Raw genomic sequence first — 15,181 nt, 5'->3', positions numbered from 1 at the left:
GGTAACTCTTTCCTCTTCTGCTTCAATGCCTGTGGAGAGCATTTCAACAGCAGAGGAAAATGAAGAGGAATTCCTCCTTTTGGTTCCAATTTGATGATCATCAAACTTTACGTAAATGGTCTTTGGGAACCTATCATCATTAGGTGGATAAACGATGTGTGTGACTATTCCACACACACCATTCACTAAACCGTCATCGCAATCCAGATTTTTCAGCAGCATGACACGAGCACCCACTCCCAAAAGCAGGGTCTCTTGCAGACATGTACTGTATGATAGGGTATGATGTCCTTCCCTCAGCTCAAGCTTGCCTGTTTTCTTGCTAGTTACAAAATCTTTTGCTTCGATCGTGACATATGCGGGACAACTCTTGAATAACTGTTGAATGTTATGCTCATTTACTTGCCGGTTCGTTGGGAAAATGTGTAAAGCTGAGCTCACTTCACCAGTTTCGCAACGCCTTAATAATTTAATGTCCGAAGACAGCATGGGGGTCCCTTTCACACGACATCTAACCCTGTTCAACAAATCTGCAAAAACACCATCTTTTTGACGGACAACAGTTTTCAGTTCCACTACCTGAAAATGAGTCCACAAACCGACACTAACATCCTCTGAATACAACGCTTTCCCTTTCACTGGAGGCAATTGATAAAAATCCCCAACTGCAATTATGCTAACGTTTCCAAACGGGGAATAGTCACCAGACTGTTTAATTTGTCTTAAACGTCCATGGACGTAGGCCAATAGGTTATGATCAACCATGGAAATTTCGTCGATTATCAAAATCTGCAAGCTACTATATTTAGCACGCAAAGAATTGAGCTTCGCCTCACCCAGTGGAATGTAAGGCAACCGCACATCTTTACCAATGCTAAATGAACTGTGAATAGTACCTGCGTGTAAATTGTGTGCAGCTATCCCCGTAGGAGCGGTTAGCAAAACGCAAACATCGTCCGGATTGCGACAACCTCGTGACAACAACCTCATTGCCTCGTACTGCACAGCTCTTATTAAGTGGCTTTTACCGGTCCCTGCACCACCTGTGACAAAAACCTGCAACGCTGCTACCTTATCTCCATTCACCTTACTCAAACACCACTGCCTAATCCGGTAAAAGACAGAGAGCTGGGTCTCATTAAGAGATCTAATCAACGCCAAGCCATCACTCCTGCACAGTACATTCTGTCTCTTCTCCAAATCACCAACTTGTCTGCTATTAACCGCTAAATCCGGAATAAATTCTACAGGCCCATCTGAAGCTTCTTCAGTCTCCCTACGCTCTTCCAAACACTCTAAACGCTCCTGCTCTTGCTCCGGGCAGAGCTCACCCCAGGCATCCTCTAAAACCACATCACTGTCTACCGAATTCCGTATGTCATCTAACTCCTCAGCATTAATTTCAAACCCCCTGCGATTCAAATCCACTATCGACTTCACTGAATACAACAATCCATCACTCAATCTAACATGACCACGACTATGAAACTCTTCAAATGTTTCAAAACCTGCTGGCCTCAGGTGCACATCCAAACGAAAGGCTAAAAACAACTGCATAACACTCTGGTAAAACAATTCTGGATTCTTTGTTTCTGAAAAGCGCGCATAACGAATAACTGCAGGTTCGGAATGCGTTCTTTTCAGAATGAATCCACAATTGTTTTCCAGTTCTATCCTGTTGGGAGACCGCTCCGATTTACTCAATATGCGGTACTCCGAGGCAAATGTCGCCATACACATGTCATCAAACAAACTACCTCTTGGCCTATTCCTATACCTATCCACAAGACTAGTCATCCACATGTCCTCTGTGCTAAGGTCATTGGATGATGCCTTCCGTTTTAACACTGATAAAGGCAAACTCATTCTAACACTACTCTCCCCAACTGGAACAAATACAACCTTCCTCGAACACTCCCTCAAATGCATTCCTGTCAACCTATACACAGACTCTTGGGCACACACATCTCTATTATGCAAATACACACTTCCTAACTTTTTAAGGGCATCCTTAGCACTACTATTCCTATCCTTAGCAGATTCCCTCTGCGCATTCCCTAACAACAATCCTATCTCACGCTCCGCCTTGGAAATATAAGAAATAATGTACACTACACACGCATACGCGTCTACCACAAACTGGATATCAATATTCGCATTCCAACATTTTAAGACCGGTTTGCTATATTGATTGATCCAAACCTCACTAGTTTCCCTGCTCAAAACAACACTCGTCTTCCTAGCACAAATACCATACGCCAACTCAAACACCCTTTGGTCTACCTGTAAATGATCAAACAACTGCTCTACACTGTCAAAACTGAGATTGTCATCTGAAAGGGCCTCTTTTATTTTGGTTATAGTGCGCACTGCCATTTTTTTTTGTTCCAATTTAGTCTGTTTCCTAATTTGACATGCACATTCTGACAATGTCAGTGCCCCGTCTTCTTGACATGTGCATGTTTTGTCCTCCTCCTCCTCAATAGGCGGGCGAGATATAAAAGTTCTCGCAGACGGAGGCTTAGGGAAATTAAAACGACAAACTGTTCCATTTTTCTTACATGTTTTTGAATGCCGTTTGGAATGCTTTTGCACGGATGAAACTATGTCCAATAGTGTCTCATCCTGTGCGGGTAATTCACATGTTACATAATTATCTATAAATTGAATTACCTCTTCATCTGTATTTCTATCAATTATTGGTGCGTTTTCGATCCAAAACAGGCAGTGAACATGTGGCGAACCACGCTGCTGGAATTCAACCCTATAGAAGTAATCCTTAATTTTCCCAATAGGGTTAGACGGAGACATCAAAACCTCTTTCAGAAAACAATGCCACCTAAAATCAAACATCCTCGCCGCAGTAACCGGATGACGCCTCAAAAGCTCACACCTATCTGCCCACTCCAGCTCTTCGGCCGTCTCCGTCCTACCTTCCTGCTTCAAAATGCTAGTCAAAAGATTCTTCCACCGCATGTCGGCAGAAGAAAAAGAACAAAACCACGTCGGGATACCCAGCTGACGGACACAAGCTAACAAATCACGCTGCACGCCCTGCCAAAATGATGGGGTACCTCTAATAGGTTTAAGGAAACGATACCCATCGTCAAAATGCAACAACTGCTTCAACTGTTCCTCATCATTCAATACACTAGTGCTAATCTTTCTAAATTGCCCTCCTTTCCCCTTCCGCAATGCTATTGAGACATTTGACACTACTTGCTGAACCTCAGACATGTACTGAGCAAAAAATATGTAATCTACATTTTGTGCAAACCTACCATCTGCATGTAAAATACGATTATTAAAATAACGGCACAAAGTTAGGCGGTCAGGTCTGCCGTCGTGGTACGTCGCAGATCCTGTCGGAAACAACACCGGGAAACATTTTGCTTCATTTGAATGATCAGACAACAACTTGACAGGATTGTTTCCCTCTGCTGGAGCCAAATTTAATATGTTATCTAAATATTGATCAAGGGCTTCTTGACCAATGTCAACAGGCATAAGACAAGTGTCTTGAAACATACAATGCTGTTGTCTGTCATGCAGAAGCTCATCTTCCTCGGCAGCATTGTTTCCATTACCATGTACTGCTATGTCATCTACTGCCACACTCTCTTGTTCTCTACAAAAGTCATTTATCCACACTTCATTGAATTCTATATCCTTATAATGTGCATTATTCCGTTTAAGATACTGCAAAGCCTGCTTGATGCGCATACTATCAACATACTGGTACTCATAATGCCCTTTGTATGTGAGCTTTCGCTTCAATTTAACAGGTAACAAAGACCCAGCCATGTCAGAACGTGGTAGCAAATTGCTCGTCTGCACAATATTAGCAGGAACACACGTCACAGGCCCATGGACGCCATTTTGCCCACCTTTAGGCAATGCTAGTATCTTCATAAACGGAATATGCAGTGCGATTAAATGTTGCTCTAAATTATTCAGGCATGCCAATTCTGGGGGAATGTGACACGTCTCCAAATTATTTAGAGCACACTCTGGTGGCATTTGACCTGTAGTAATTTTATGGTGACAGCTAGAACAAATCCACAACTTTGCCCTAGCTGTATCTAACCACTGACAAGGCAACACACAATCTGCACTACATTTATGCAAATATGCTTCACTAATACATTTTCCTGCAATTTCAGTTATTTTTTCACTTTTACTATAATCCTTGATGCTACAAGGTGAAACTTGATTCCTAAACAACTTTCTAAAACACACGCAGCAGACGAAATCCGGGCCATCATTTACTTTAGCCAAAAACTGCTGCATAACTAAATCAAAATCATTCAATGTTGCTTTTATATGTTGCCTTCTCAATTTATTACCTGCAACTACGCGCTGCCTATGCTGACTATTTTCATGATATTTATTTATACTCATAGATTTCACATTCTGCCTGTGAGTTTTATTTTTACGGTATTTACTTTTACTAATTTCCTTTTTTGTGTCCCTGTGAGACAGATTTTTCCAATATTTAATTTTACTAATTTTCTTTTTTGTGTCCCTGTGAGACCGATTTTTCCTATATTTACTTTTACTAAGTTCTCGCAATTTTTCCTTGTACCAATTTATTTCCTGATATTTCTTTTTCTTCTTTTCTAGATTTTTTTGCCTGTTTTCCTGATATTTTATTCTTTGTTGTAAATATTTTTTATTTATGAAATGTTTAGACGGAGATGTAATACACGGTTTTATTAAATTTTGTTCAATAACGTCTACTTTAGTTTCTAAAATTGAGGATGCGACCGAAGTTAAATTGTCTGCACAAGCCCTATGTTTTCTGAGATTGTAACTAGACCCACCCCCTTTGCAATACCCATAGCAACACTGCATGTTTGGCTTATGAACACAAACAACATTCTCATAATGATTACCGTTACAATTCTCTAAATAAATTCCCTGATCTGACAACGACTCCAACTTACAACTATATTCAAGCCAGCGACCACCACAGTAAGTAAAAATACTAACTCCCAACATATCTGCTGCTGCTTGAATCTCCACTTCAGTGGCCCAACTACCAACATACGCCATTTTTGAAACTGTGAGATATTCCTCCATCGAACTATACTCACTTCTCAAAACACCACCATTAGCTTTCAAATGCCTAACTACAGCTAGTCTAATTTTCCTATGATTCTTTTGTGTACCACACACAGACTGACTAACTGCTCTAAAGAAACAATTACCATCCCCGACTATTTTCCCATTATTACAAGGAGCACCCAATGGACCAACTTGTGTAGAAACTAGATCTGCCTCCTCTGAGTCAACATTTAACTGATTGCACAGAGTTTCTACAACTTCCCCAGAAAGCGGCTTAAATTGGAGGCCTTTACTCAAAACATCACCTACAAAAACAACATCCGAATCATCATCACCCTTCCTAAACTTCTTTGATGAACACCCACTCGGTGAAGCTTTACGCTTTACACTCGAGCTAACCGTTGCTTCTACTTTTAAACTGGACCTCTGGAAAACACTAACACTAGCTATCTCAAACGGTTTGGGTGGTTTTAATCCTGTCGCTAACTTGCAGATGTGCTCAAAAACATCATCTAAGCACGTGAAATACAGTACAACACTCTTCCCTTCCCCGTCCACCATCCCATCTGCACTGCGCGCATGCGAATCTACAATAGCAAAACGTCCACCTTGACTTATGACTGCACATGTACTACCACCTAATGTAAGAAAACACGTCTGATACTTTACCAACATCTTTAACAAACCAGATCTGAGACTGATGACAAAACCACAATCAATCAGCTCACCTGTCACCACATCAACATGGCCACAAACATGTTCCCCATATTCAAAGTCGAAAGCGTGTCCATCGATAACAGAGTGTAGGGGCAAATCAGGAACACTAAGCAGTGGCGAATCATCGCTGGTGACATTGCTGTCCCTCAACCGATTGTAAAGTTGATCCCCCAAAAAAACCACCTTGTCGAGATTGTCTGTCTGCCACGAAAACACGCCATCAATGGAGTGTTTTGCTATGGCTACCAAACTGATAGCCATACACTGAACGCCAGCGTGGCGAAACCGACAATCTCCCTGATGGAAAGATCCCCTGACAGAACTCGATTTACTCGGTGAACTGCCACCCTCAACTACGGTTGAGACATCAACATCTACGAGCAATGTCGCACTGTCAATGTCTGAATCTACCCCCACAGACAGGCTGCTAATGGCATACCACTCTGCACCCAAAGACTTCTTAAGACTTTGAATATGCAACATCAGGTCGGCCAGGCACGTGTTAAAAACCGCTACAGACCTACCAATACCACATGGAACACCAGATACGTCACAACTACTACAATCAACTACAACAAAGTAACCATTGTGCTCAATGACAACACTCACCGCACCGTGCAGGTTCAAGAGACACAATCCATCAGTCAACAAAGGTTCCTGTAGCTTTTCGAAGAACACAGAGTCGTCTGAGCCGAAACCTCTGTAGACTGATGGACCAATGGCTACTTTCCACTTTCTGCCAAAAACACTGTGCTGTTTCAAGAACTCGCACAGATCACTATCAAAGCCACTATCCCTACTTGATGTACCTACAGAACTAGCCAACTTCTCACCTTCTAAACAAACACTATCGACATCTCGCGCACCCCATGTACAAACAGGGGCAATGACATGTTTAAGTGCGGCGACAACACTGCACGCAATTGACACGTCAGTCGTTGTCGCCGCCACTTTCCCACTACCACCACCTCTAACTACACTACCAGACACAACAGCCTGTGGCTTTCGCTCGTCACACCTGCAAGAGGGAGGGTTAGCGTCAACCTTACTTTGGATGAATCTTCTGCTGACCTCCTCCCCCTCCGGCACCGTCACAGCACTCGGAGTCGCGTCCCCCTAAAAATAATTAAGAAAATACATTAACAAAAGTGTCATTATCGCATTTGAGAGAACTTGCTAATCATATACAATAATTTGGAACAATTTGTTTGATCTGATTTAGAATATAGTGTACCAACCTCCTCCGCAGCAGTGGTAGGTGATGGCTCCTCCCACACGGCCGCAGCCACAGCACTAGCAGTCGAATCCCCCTAAAGAAAATACATGAACAAAAGTGTCATTATTGCATTTGAGAGAACTTGCTAGTCATAGCAATAATTTGCTATGTGTATTACACAATATGTACATGTACATAGAATTAAACTGATTAAGGATAAAGCGTACTAACCTCCTCCTCTGCAACCACGTCCACAACGATGCCACGTGTCAGCCTGGGAGACACCCCAACGCTGGGTGCCACCTTGACCTGTTTACACAAAACAAAACCATGTATTTTATTAATTGTTTTCAATACCTGCCAAAGTACTAAACAAGTAAAGCAAAGAAACTATTGCATTATCGGTGCCTACCATTTGTACTGCGCAATTCAGTGATTACATTAATGAAATAAACACAAACCTGGCACAATGCAGGTCTCCTCTTGCAGGCCACACGTTTCGGACGTCGCTCCACCACACACCGTGTCTGATTAAAGAAAATCAAACACACTTTTAGAACATATAAAAGGAGTGTTTTAAGGGAGACAATACAGTTTTAAAAGACCTCAATCAAAACGTCACATTTTCAACTTACCTTTGTGTGTTGTGGAACGGCTGGGCAGTCAGGGCTCGAAAGATGAGCTGGAACCACGGCGTCCATCGCAGCCAACATGGCGGTGCTGAAGTGGACAGGATTGAGTGGGATGAAACAATCCTTCAGCACGATGGCACGTCCGTCCTCCTGTGAAATAAACACAGAAACAGAATATTAGTCACAATTGCTATTGAGTAAATCAATGTGCACAGATATACAATCGATATACATATGTTAACAATTAACGTTACAATATATACTACAAACCTGATGCCGAACCACACGTCTCTTTGAGGGCCTGAAGACCTGATCCGCAGATTGGATCCTCTGCAATGACAAATAACAATTATTTGATTAAAATGAATGCATGGTGAACATTTTTGAATTTCAACCATCAACTATTTTGCAAATATGAGTGGGAAGTACTGTATGCCAATATTACCTTCTTGCCGTTCACCACTTCCATCCAGACATCGCAGGGGGGAGAAGAGGGAGAATCCCTCACAATCACCCTTGGAGGGGTGATTGGACCCGGCGATGCTGGTCGCGCCTGTGCCGGTGCTGGCACAGGCACGGGAACATCCGGCGCCTTTGGTGCTGGCGCCGGCACTGGCACGTCCAGTTGCGTGTAGGCAGCATGCCACAGCAACTCGGCAAAAATGCCCATGCCAGCCTCGTCGCTCAAGTGAACCTGAAAAGGATAGAATAATACACTCACTAACAATAACATCAACTTTCAATAAATAATACTATCAATTCAACTACAAATGAGTGTAAATCATCAACCTTCTTTGCACACAGTATATGCTACTTACACTATCCCTGACCCAGAGATTCAGGTCGCTGAAGGGGAAGTGTTCGAACGTCGAGTAGTACGCCATACCTAAGAAATGATAAATATATATAAATCATTCATATACTTACATGTATCAACAAATAAAGTAAGCATGTAACATAAACATCTGTTTGAAACATACCCATGGACTTGGCCACAGAACGAAACTCCCGGCTCATGTGCTCCTGCAGCTCTGGAGCGACACTCAGGCGTGGAACGAAATCCACGACAAAAACCTTGAAAGACAATGACATTCCATTTAAACACATGTACGCTGTACTGCAACACGTCATTAACGCATTTTAAGAACTGAACAAAATACACACAATCAACTAAATTACTTACATTCTGCCAACGCTGACTTGCACTAATCAAGAGCTTCCCAAACTCTTGACCAGCCAATTCATGAGTAGTGCTGGTGGTCAGGTTGTTACCGGGGGCCAGGATGCAGACTGCATCGGGTGTCCGTGGTAGCGTAGCGTGGACCAGCTCCGTCCTAAGATGAGACGCGCTGGCCCCAGGGGTCGTCATGATCCCAAAGGAAAGCCTTCCCTTGGAAATCCCGACCGTTCCATCGGCAAAGGGGCGCAGATGGGAATCCCCTATGATAAGAACAAACTGAAAGATAGAAAAACCTATTTAGAAATCATGTTTTTCAATTTAAAAAAAAAAAAAAAAAATTAAAAATTATAAAAAAAAAAAAAAATTATTAACACATTCTTAAACAATCAATCACCTTCTTATCAGCCGAATGCGCAGGAACGAAGAGCTTGTGTGTCTTGCCTGACACAGACACCGGGTACTGGGTCACACGACGGCGTGTCCCTGTACCACGGCCTATTCACAGAAAGAAGTATATTAGTATTTATAAAACGGATGGCTTAAATCAAGCAATCTGATTGGTTCCCAACTGTTGTATATTGAGCATATACACACACAGCTATGACGCCCGTTTGGTTCACAGAGTTCAGTATCACTCCGCGCCTAACTTGAACTGTTGTTTATTTATATATAAAAGCAATAGAATAGTTCACTGAAGCCTAAAAACATGTTGATTGCTGGAGAGGGTGGAAATGTTGTAAAGCAATAGGCACACGGTGAGTGAACTGCTCGATAGTATTGAGTATTGGGTGTAAAATACACATACTGTACCCCTGAAATCTCCAATAAAGACGTTATAATACAGTATCAAAATATGCTCCCAGTATTCTTACAGTGTACATGGAGTGAGTAGTGGTGTAAAATAACATGTTTCTGTAGTGGGAGCATCGCTTGATAGAGGCAGTCGGACAACATATTAAATACACTACCAAACACATAAGATATCACTTTTTGATAGGGTAGCATGATTCTATAGACTCTGATACTGTATTATAACGTCTTTATTGGAGAGTTAAGGGGTACAGTATGTATATTTTACACCAATACTACACCGCGGATCACTAGTGTCGTCATGCGCATGCGCAGAACCACTAGGTAGCAAAATCACAAGAGTGAAGGGGGTTGCCGTCCCTCCGCTGCGCGGCGGGATGGACAACGCCCCTTAACTGTGGTATAATGACCGTATACCACAGCCTGGCGTGATCTATTGCTTAAATATAGTATATACTATATTAGTAATAATATTACTCATCTAGATTACACAAATATTGACCTCATTTACAATTTCAAAAGCTTCACTGTGCACATAGAACTTGATGACAATGGAAAAAACCCAACTCCCTACTTACGTGCAACAAACTCGGGACGGTCAAACGACAGTTCCACGTCGACGGGACGTAGGGCTGCCTCTCTCCTCTTGGCCGCCTGAGAGAGACGGTACGACTTGCCGCGAGGCATCTAAAGACATATAAACAGAATACGATTAGAAAAAGCGAATGAAACCTGTAATGAAACATACTTGCATCTTTACTACCACACGTTTAAATGGAATGATAAATGAAGTATGAGAAATAAACTCACCGTCGTTCCAAGGAGGATCAAGCGTCCAAGTAAATCGATAGATAGATCGACGGATAGATAGATAGAGAATAGATAGATAGATAGAATAGATGGATAGAATAGATAGATAGAATAGATAGATAGAATACTACTAGTAGTACTAATAGTAGTGATAGTATACCTGAAAAGGTATTAAACTATCAAGCACACTCTCTCGATTGAAATATCTCTGTGTAGAAATATTTCGCACAATCGCTCTAAACCTTGCAATAAAACACAGCTCCGAAGCTCTGAGTCTCAAAGAAGGCGACAACTGCCGTTCGGACAATCCTTTTATAGCCTACCTGGCGTCACACACATTTGAATCACAACAGCCAATCGCAGCACAACATCAGCCAATCACGACACAGGGATTCAAATAAGCCAATCACAAAACTGTCAACAAGCTCTTGTTTTCGCGCTGTCCACCATCTTGTGTATGCTGCTCCGCGACTCGTAGTACTTCCGCTCTGAGACGGTGGCCGCATTTGTAGTCAGGATGGTTTATATCGTTAATCTTAGTATTGTTTAGCATCTAATTTTGGTTTTTGGTCTGTCTTTTTTATAATGGTGTCTTGTTAGCCCTTGTGGGCTGGGCATGCTGATGCATGACACAATAATAATAAAAAATACTAAACTAAACTAAACTCTAGCGTCAGTGGAACATAATACGTCAATGCCACCTCCATCTTGGGGCGGCCTAACCACCCACCTGAATGAATGAATGAATGAATGTCGGTCTTCTGTCCCATCGACGTCTATCTATGATATCTAGTCAGTATACATATATGAGCCAATGCGACGTCTACTCTTTAGAATGTCTATGATAGCTGTTTAGCAAATCACACACTATAAATATGATAACAGGGCGAGTATATTTTAATATGTTGAAGAAACAATTAACATATGATTAGGCTATATATAAATACACACATAGCCTACATAATATATATATTCTGGCAACTCCGATAGTCGGCGGGGGGGTTCTCAAATCACACGCACAAACAGGGTTGCAGTGCAACCGTTTTTATTTCATGCAACTCACAAAAAAAGGAGAATCATAAAGCAACACAGGTTATTCCCCAACGGGCCAAACAACAAGGGAAAGCGTCTCCGAATCGGGTCCGTCCGGGAGGGTGGCGTGGCTCTCGCTCCCGGCTTCCCCCCGCTCAGCGCTGTGGGAGAAAAGTTCCAGCGTCAGTGCGCTATGTGGATATCGGTGCCTTACCCCGACTGTCTTCCACTCGACTTACTCCTCGTCTCCAACGTGCCCGGTCCTTAAAACCCCTCTGCCGTCTTGCTCCCCCAGGTGATCCCAATGTCCCCGATTGCCCTGGTTTGCTGGATGAGCCCTCCATGGCACGTAGCCTATCTCCGCGGGGACGGAGCCGCTCGGGGTGCTGGCGCTGTTCGTCCACGCCAGACAGCGCGGGGTTGCCACAATATATATATATATATATATATTATATATTATATATAATATAAATATAACTTGTGAAACACACACACAAGCAAGTCCGGTTGTCACACTGAGTCCGACAGCTGAAGTGTACTGACTCACGTGTTGCTTGTTGCTGTCGTGCGGTGAACGGGGGGCGTTCAAAGACCGTCGGAAAGTTGAATTAGTAAACAATAGCCGTACCGACACTTTCGGGTGGCAGAACGCGAGTGGCTACCACTGACCTGAAGCCAACCAGCCGGCTGTAAACATAGACACATAGTCAAAAAACGAAGAACATAGTGTGACGTCATGGTGAATCGTCGACTCACCTGTTGCTCTGTTGTCGTGCGGTAAACGGGGGACGTTCAAGGACCGTCGGAAAGTTGAATTGTTTTCAAACAGCCTAGTAACGCCACTGATACACAATACATACACACAATACACAGCTGCACAGTGCTCCGACATCTTGTTAGGGACTGAGGCAAAACTGGAATTACATCAATTCGCGAAAATTTTTAAAAATGCGCTTCTTTAAAAGTGTGCTTCTTTAAAAGTGTGCTTCTTTAAAACTGCAATTCTTTAAAGCTGTGCTTCATTAAAACTGCGCGCAGTGATGAACGGGACCTCGTACTCCGACATCTTGTTAGGGACTGAGGCAAAACTGGAATTACATCAATTTGCGAAAATTTTTAAAAATGTGCTTTTTTAAAAGTGTGCTTCTTTAAAAGTGTGCTTCTTTAAAAATGTGCTTCTTTAAAAGTGTGCTTCTTTAAAAATGTGCTTCTTTAAAAGTGTGCTTCTTTAAAAGTGTGCTTCTTTAAAACTACAATTCTTTAAAGCTGTGCTTCATTAAAACTGCACGCAGTGATGAACGGGACCTCGTACCGGCTTGCGGCCGTGTCACGTGCCGTCGTAACATGTGCACACTTGTCAGCGCACATGTTACAACGGCACGTGACGCGGCCGCAAGCCGGTGCGAGGTCCCGTTCATCACTGTGCGCAGCCAGAGACTCAAAATCACTCTGCGAAGACCGTAATAGTTATGAATATGAAATTCACAGGACACGTGTAAACTGGTGCCTGTAGCTCACATACCAAAATTCGTATTTGTCATGTTTGTAGCGGCCCCTACAGGAACTTTAAAAAGCAGCCCCTGCGCCACGTTTCACCAATATGTATGAAAATCGGTAGGCAGGTATAACGTGGCAATACCTACAGAAAAGCCCATGCCCCAAAACCCACCGGAAGTCGGCTAATTGCATTTGTATTTTTCACTTTGGGCGGCAAAGTTCACTTTTGCGCCTTGTATTTCAACAAACTCCTCCTAGGGAATATATCGAATCTGCTTCACAATTAGTCAGTACAGTCAAAAAATGGTGCTCAACCAACGCTGTGTTATTTGTGACTGGCCGTTTAGAATTTGGTGGCTTATTTTCGCTTTTTTCACCTTGTATTTGAACAAACTCCTCCTAGGGAATTTATCGGATCTGCTTCACAATTGGTCAGTACAGTCAAAAAATGGTGCTCAACCAACGCTGTGTTATTTGTGACTGGCCGTTTAGAATTTGGTGGCTTATTTTCGCTTTTTTCACCTTGTATTTGAACAAACTCCTCCTAGGGAATTTATCGGATCTGCTTCACAATTGGTCAGTACAGTCAAAAAATGGTGCTCAACCAACGCTGTGTTATTTGTGACTGTACGTTCAAGGGCGTATCCGTGGCGTGCCATCAAATTTACCCGTTTTCAATGGAATTTTGTCGCTTTTTCACCTTTCACATTTCAACAAACTCCTCCTAGGAAATTTATCTTCACAAAAAATTAAAATTACATAAGTTCGCGAAACATTAAAATTAAAACGGCGGGCAGTGATGAACGGGACCTCGCACCGGCTTGCGGCCGCGTCACGTGCCGTTGTAACATGTGCGCTGACAAGTGTGCACATGTTACGACGGCACGTGACACGGCCGCAAGCCGGTACGAGGTCCCGTTCATCACTGCGTGCAGTTTTAATGAAGCACAGCTTTAAAGAATTGTAGTTTTAAAGAAGCACACTTTTAAAGAAGCACACTTTTAAAGAAGCACATTTTTAAAGAAGCACACTTTTAAAGAAGCACATTTTTAAAGAAGCACACTTTTAAAGAAGCACACTTTTAAAAAAGCACATTTTTAATTAGGGACCGAGCCAAACATGGCAAGGTCCCTATTGAAACCCTCGTGATTATTATTATTCTTCTTCTTATTTTCCCTCATCTTCGATTGCATTTTTCCCCCCCTGAACATATTCGAAAACTCAATTTTTCTTGGTGCATTTTGTGGGACTGGTGAAAAATTTGATATTCTAGCCCTCAAATTCACATTCGCCCCTAGGTGGCGCTATACCAACTATGCCAAAATTTCAACGTTTGCACAAGCATAACTCGTCACCGGTTGGACCTAAACTCATGAAACTTTGCACACATATGCAAATCCTCATAATGAAGAAATTTGCAGATACTAACTTAGCACTTCCGGTAGCCAGATTTCCCGCCATTTTGAATTTAGTTAAAAACAGTAAATTCCCCAAGGATCCCAGGTTTTTCGACTTTTACAAAATTCCTTTGGCACATATCATCTATGGCCCATTATCTTCAATCTGACATAAGGATTAGTCTGTAGGATAAATTTCAAAGTACCCATGAGCCATTGAGTTCAAAAAGGGGTGTGTTTTTCACCCCAAAAATAGTAAATTGCACATATCTACATTAATTGTACTCCTATGGTGTTGGACCTCTCTACTAAAGTTGTTCAGAATCAAATTCTGAACAAGATTAATTCAACAATTTTTCAAATGGGGCGTGGCTTCGAAATGGGCGTGGCCTGTTACTAAAATAGCCACAGTTCATAGACGCAATGTTTGATTTGAGCGGGACCAACTCAGTGGCCGTTAAGTACCAAAGTTCTAACTGCTCAATTAAAATTAAGTCGATTGAAAAAACAACATGGCCGCCAGAGCCTCAAAATCACTGTGCGGAGACCGTAATAGTTATGAATATGAAGTTCACAGGACACGTGTAAACTCGTGCCGATAGCTCACATACCAAAATTCGTGTTTCTATTTTTTGTAGCGCCCCCTACAGGAACTTTAAAAAGCAGCCCCTGCGCCACGTTTCACCAATATGTATGAAACTCAGTATTCACGTACAATGTGCCCATACCTACAAAAAAGCCTCTTGGACCCATGCCCCAAACCCCACAGGAAGTCGGCTATTTGCATTTCTAATTTTCACTTTTGGCGGCCATTTTGAATTTT

The 15,181-nt window shown here is 42.4% G+C and overlaps 1 protein-coding gene and 2 long non-coding RNA genes across 3 annotated transcripts; all 3 read right to left on the bottom strand.

Moving 5' to 3' along the window:
- Positions 1 to 4,759: 4,759 nt before the first annotated feature.
- LOC311343600 lies at positions 4,760 to 7,802 on the bottom strand. Its single transcript, XR_014633486.1, has 5 exons — positions 7,636 to 7,802; positions 7,462 to 7,527; positions 7,232 to 7,309; positions 7,023 to 7,094; positions 4,760 to 6,900 (listed from the first exon to the last, which is right to left on the bottom strand). It is a non-coding gene; the product is annotated as an uncharacterized lncRNA (long non-coding RNA).
- Positions 7,803 to 7,813: 11 nt separating this feature from the next.
- Positions 7,814 to 9,001, bottom strand: LOC311344004 (uncharacterized protein; the record flags this gene model as incomplete). Its single annotated transcript, XM_084468946.1, has 6 exons — positions 7,814 to 7,822; positions 7,903 to 7,962; positions 8,078 to 8,326; positions 8,451 to 8,518; positions 8,613 to 8,706; positions 8,816 to 9,001. 6 exons carry the CDS (start codon positions 8,999 to 9,001, stop codon positions 7,814 to 7,816), a joined length of 666 nt encoding a protein of 221 aa, XP_084325072.1.
- Positions 9,002 to 11,349: 2,348 nt separating this feature from the next.
- Positions 11,350 to 12,531, bottom strand: LOC311343599. Its single transcript, XR_014633485.1, has 3 exons — positions 12,012 to 12,531; positions 11,704 to 11,856; positions 11,350 to 11,625 (listed from the first exon to the last, which is right to left on the bottom strand). It is a non-coding gene; the product is annotated as an uncharacterized lncRNA (long non-coding RNA).
- Between the last annotated feature and the right edge of the window lie 2,650 nt (positions 12,532 to 15,181).

The sequence above is a fragment of the Micromesistius poutassou genome, assembly GCF_964030765.1.
Source record: "Micromesistius poutassou genome assembly, chromosome: 5".
Lineage (NCBI taxonomy): Eukaryota > Metazoa > Chordata > Actinopteri > Gadiformes > Gadidae > Micromesistius > Micromesistius poutassou.
Note: the sequence above shows the minus strand (reverse complement) of the source record. Positions and strands in the feature narration are given on the sequence as shown.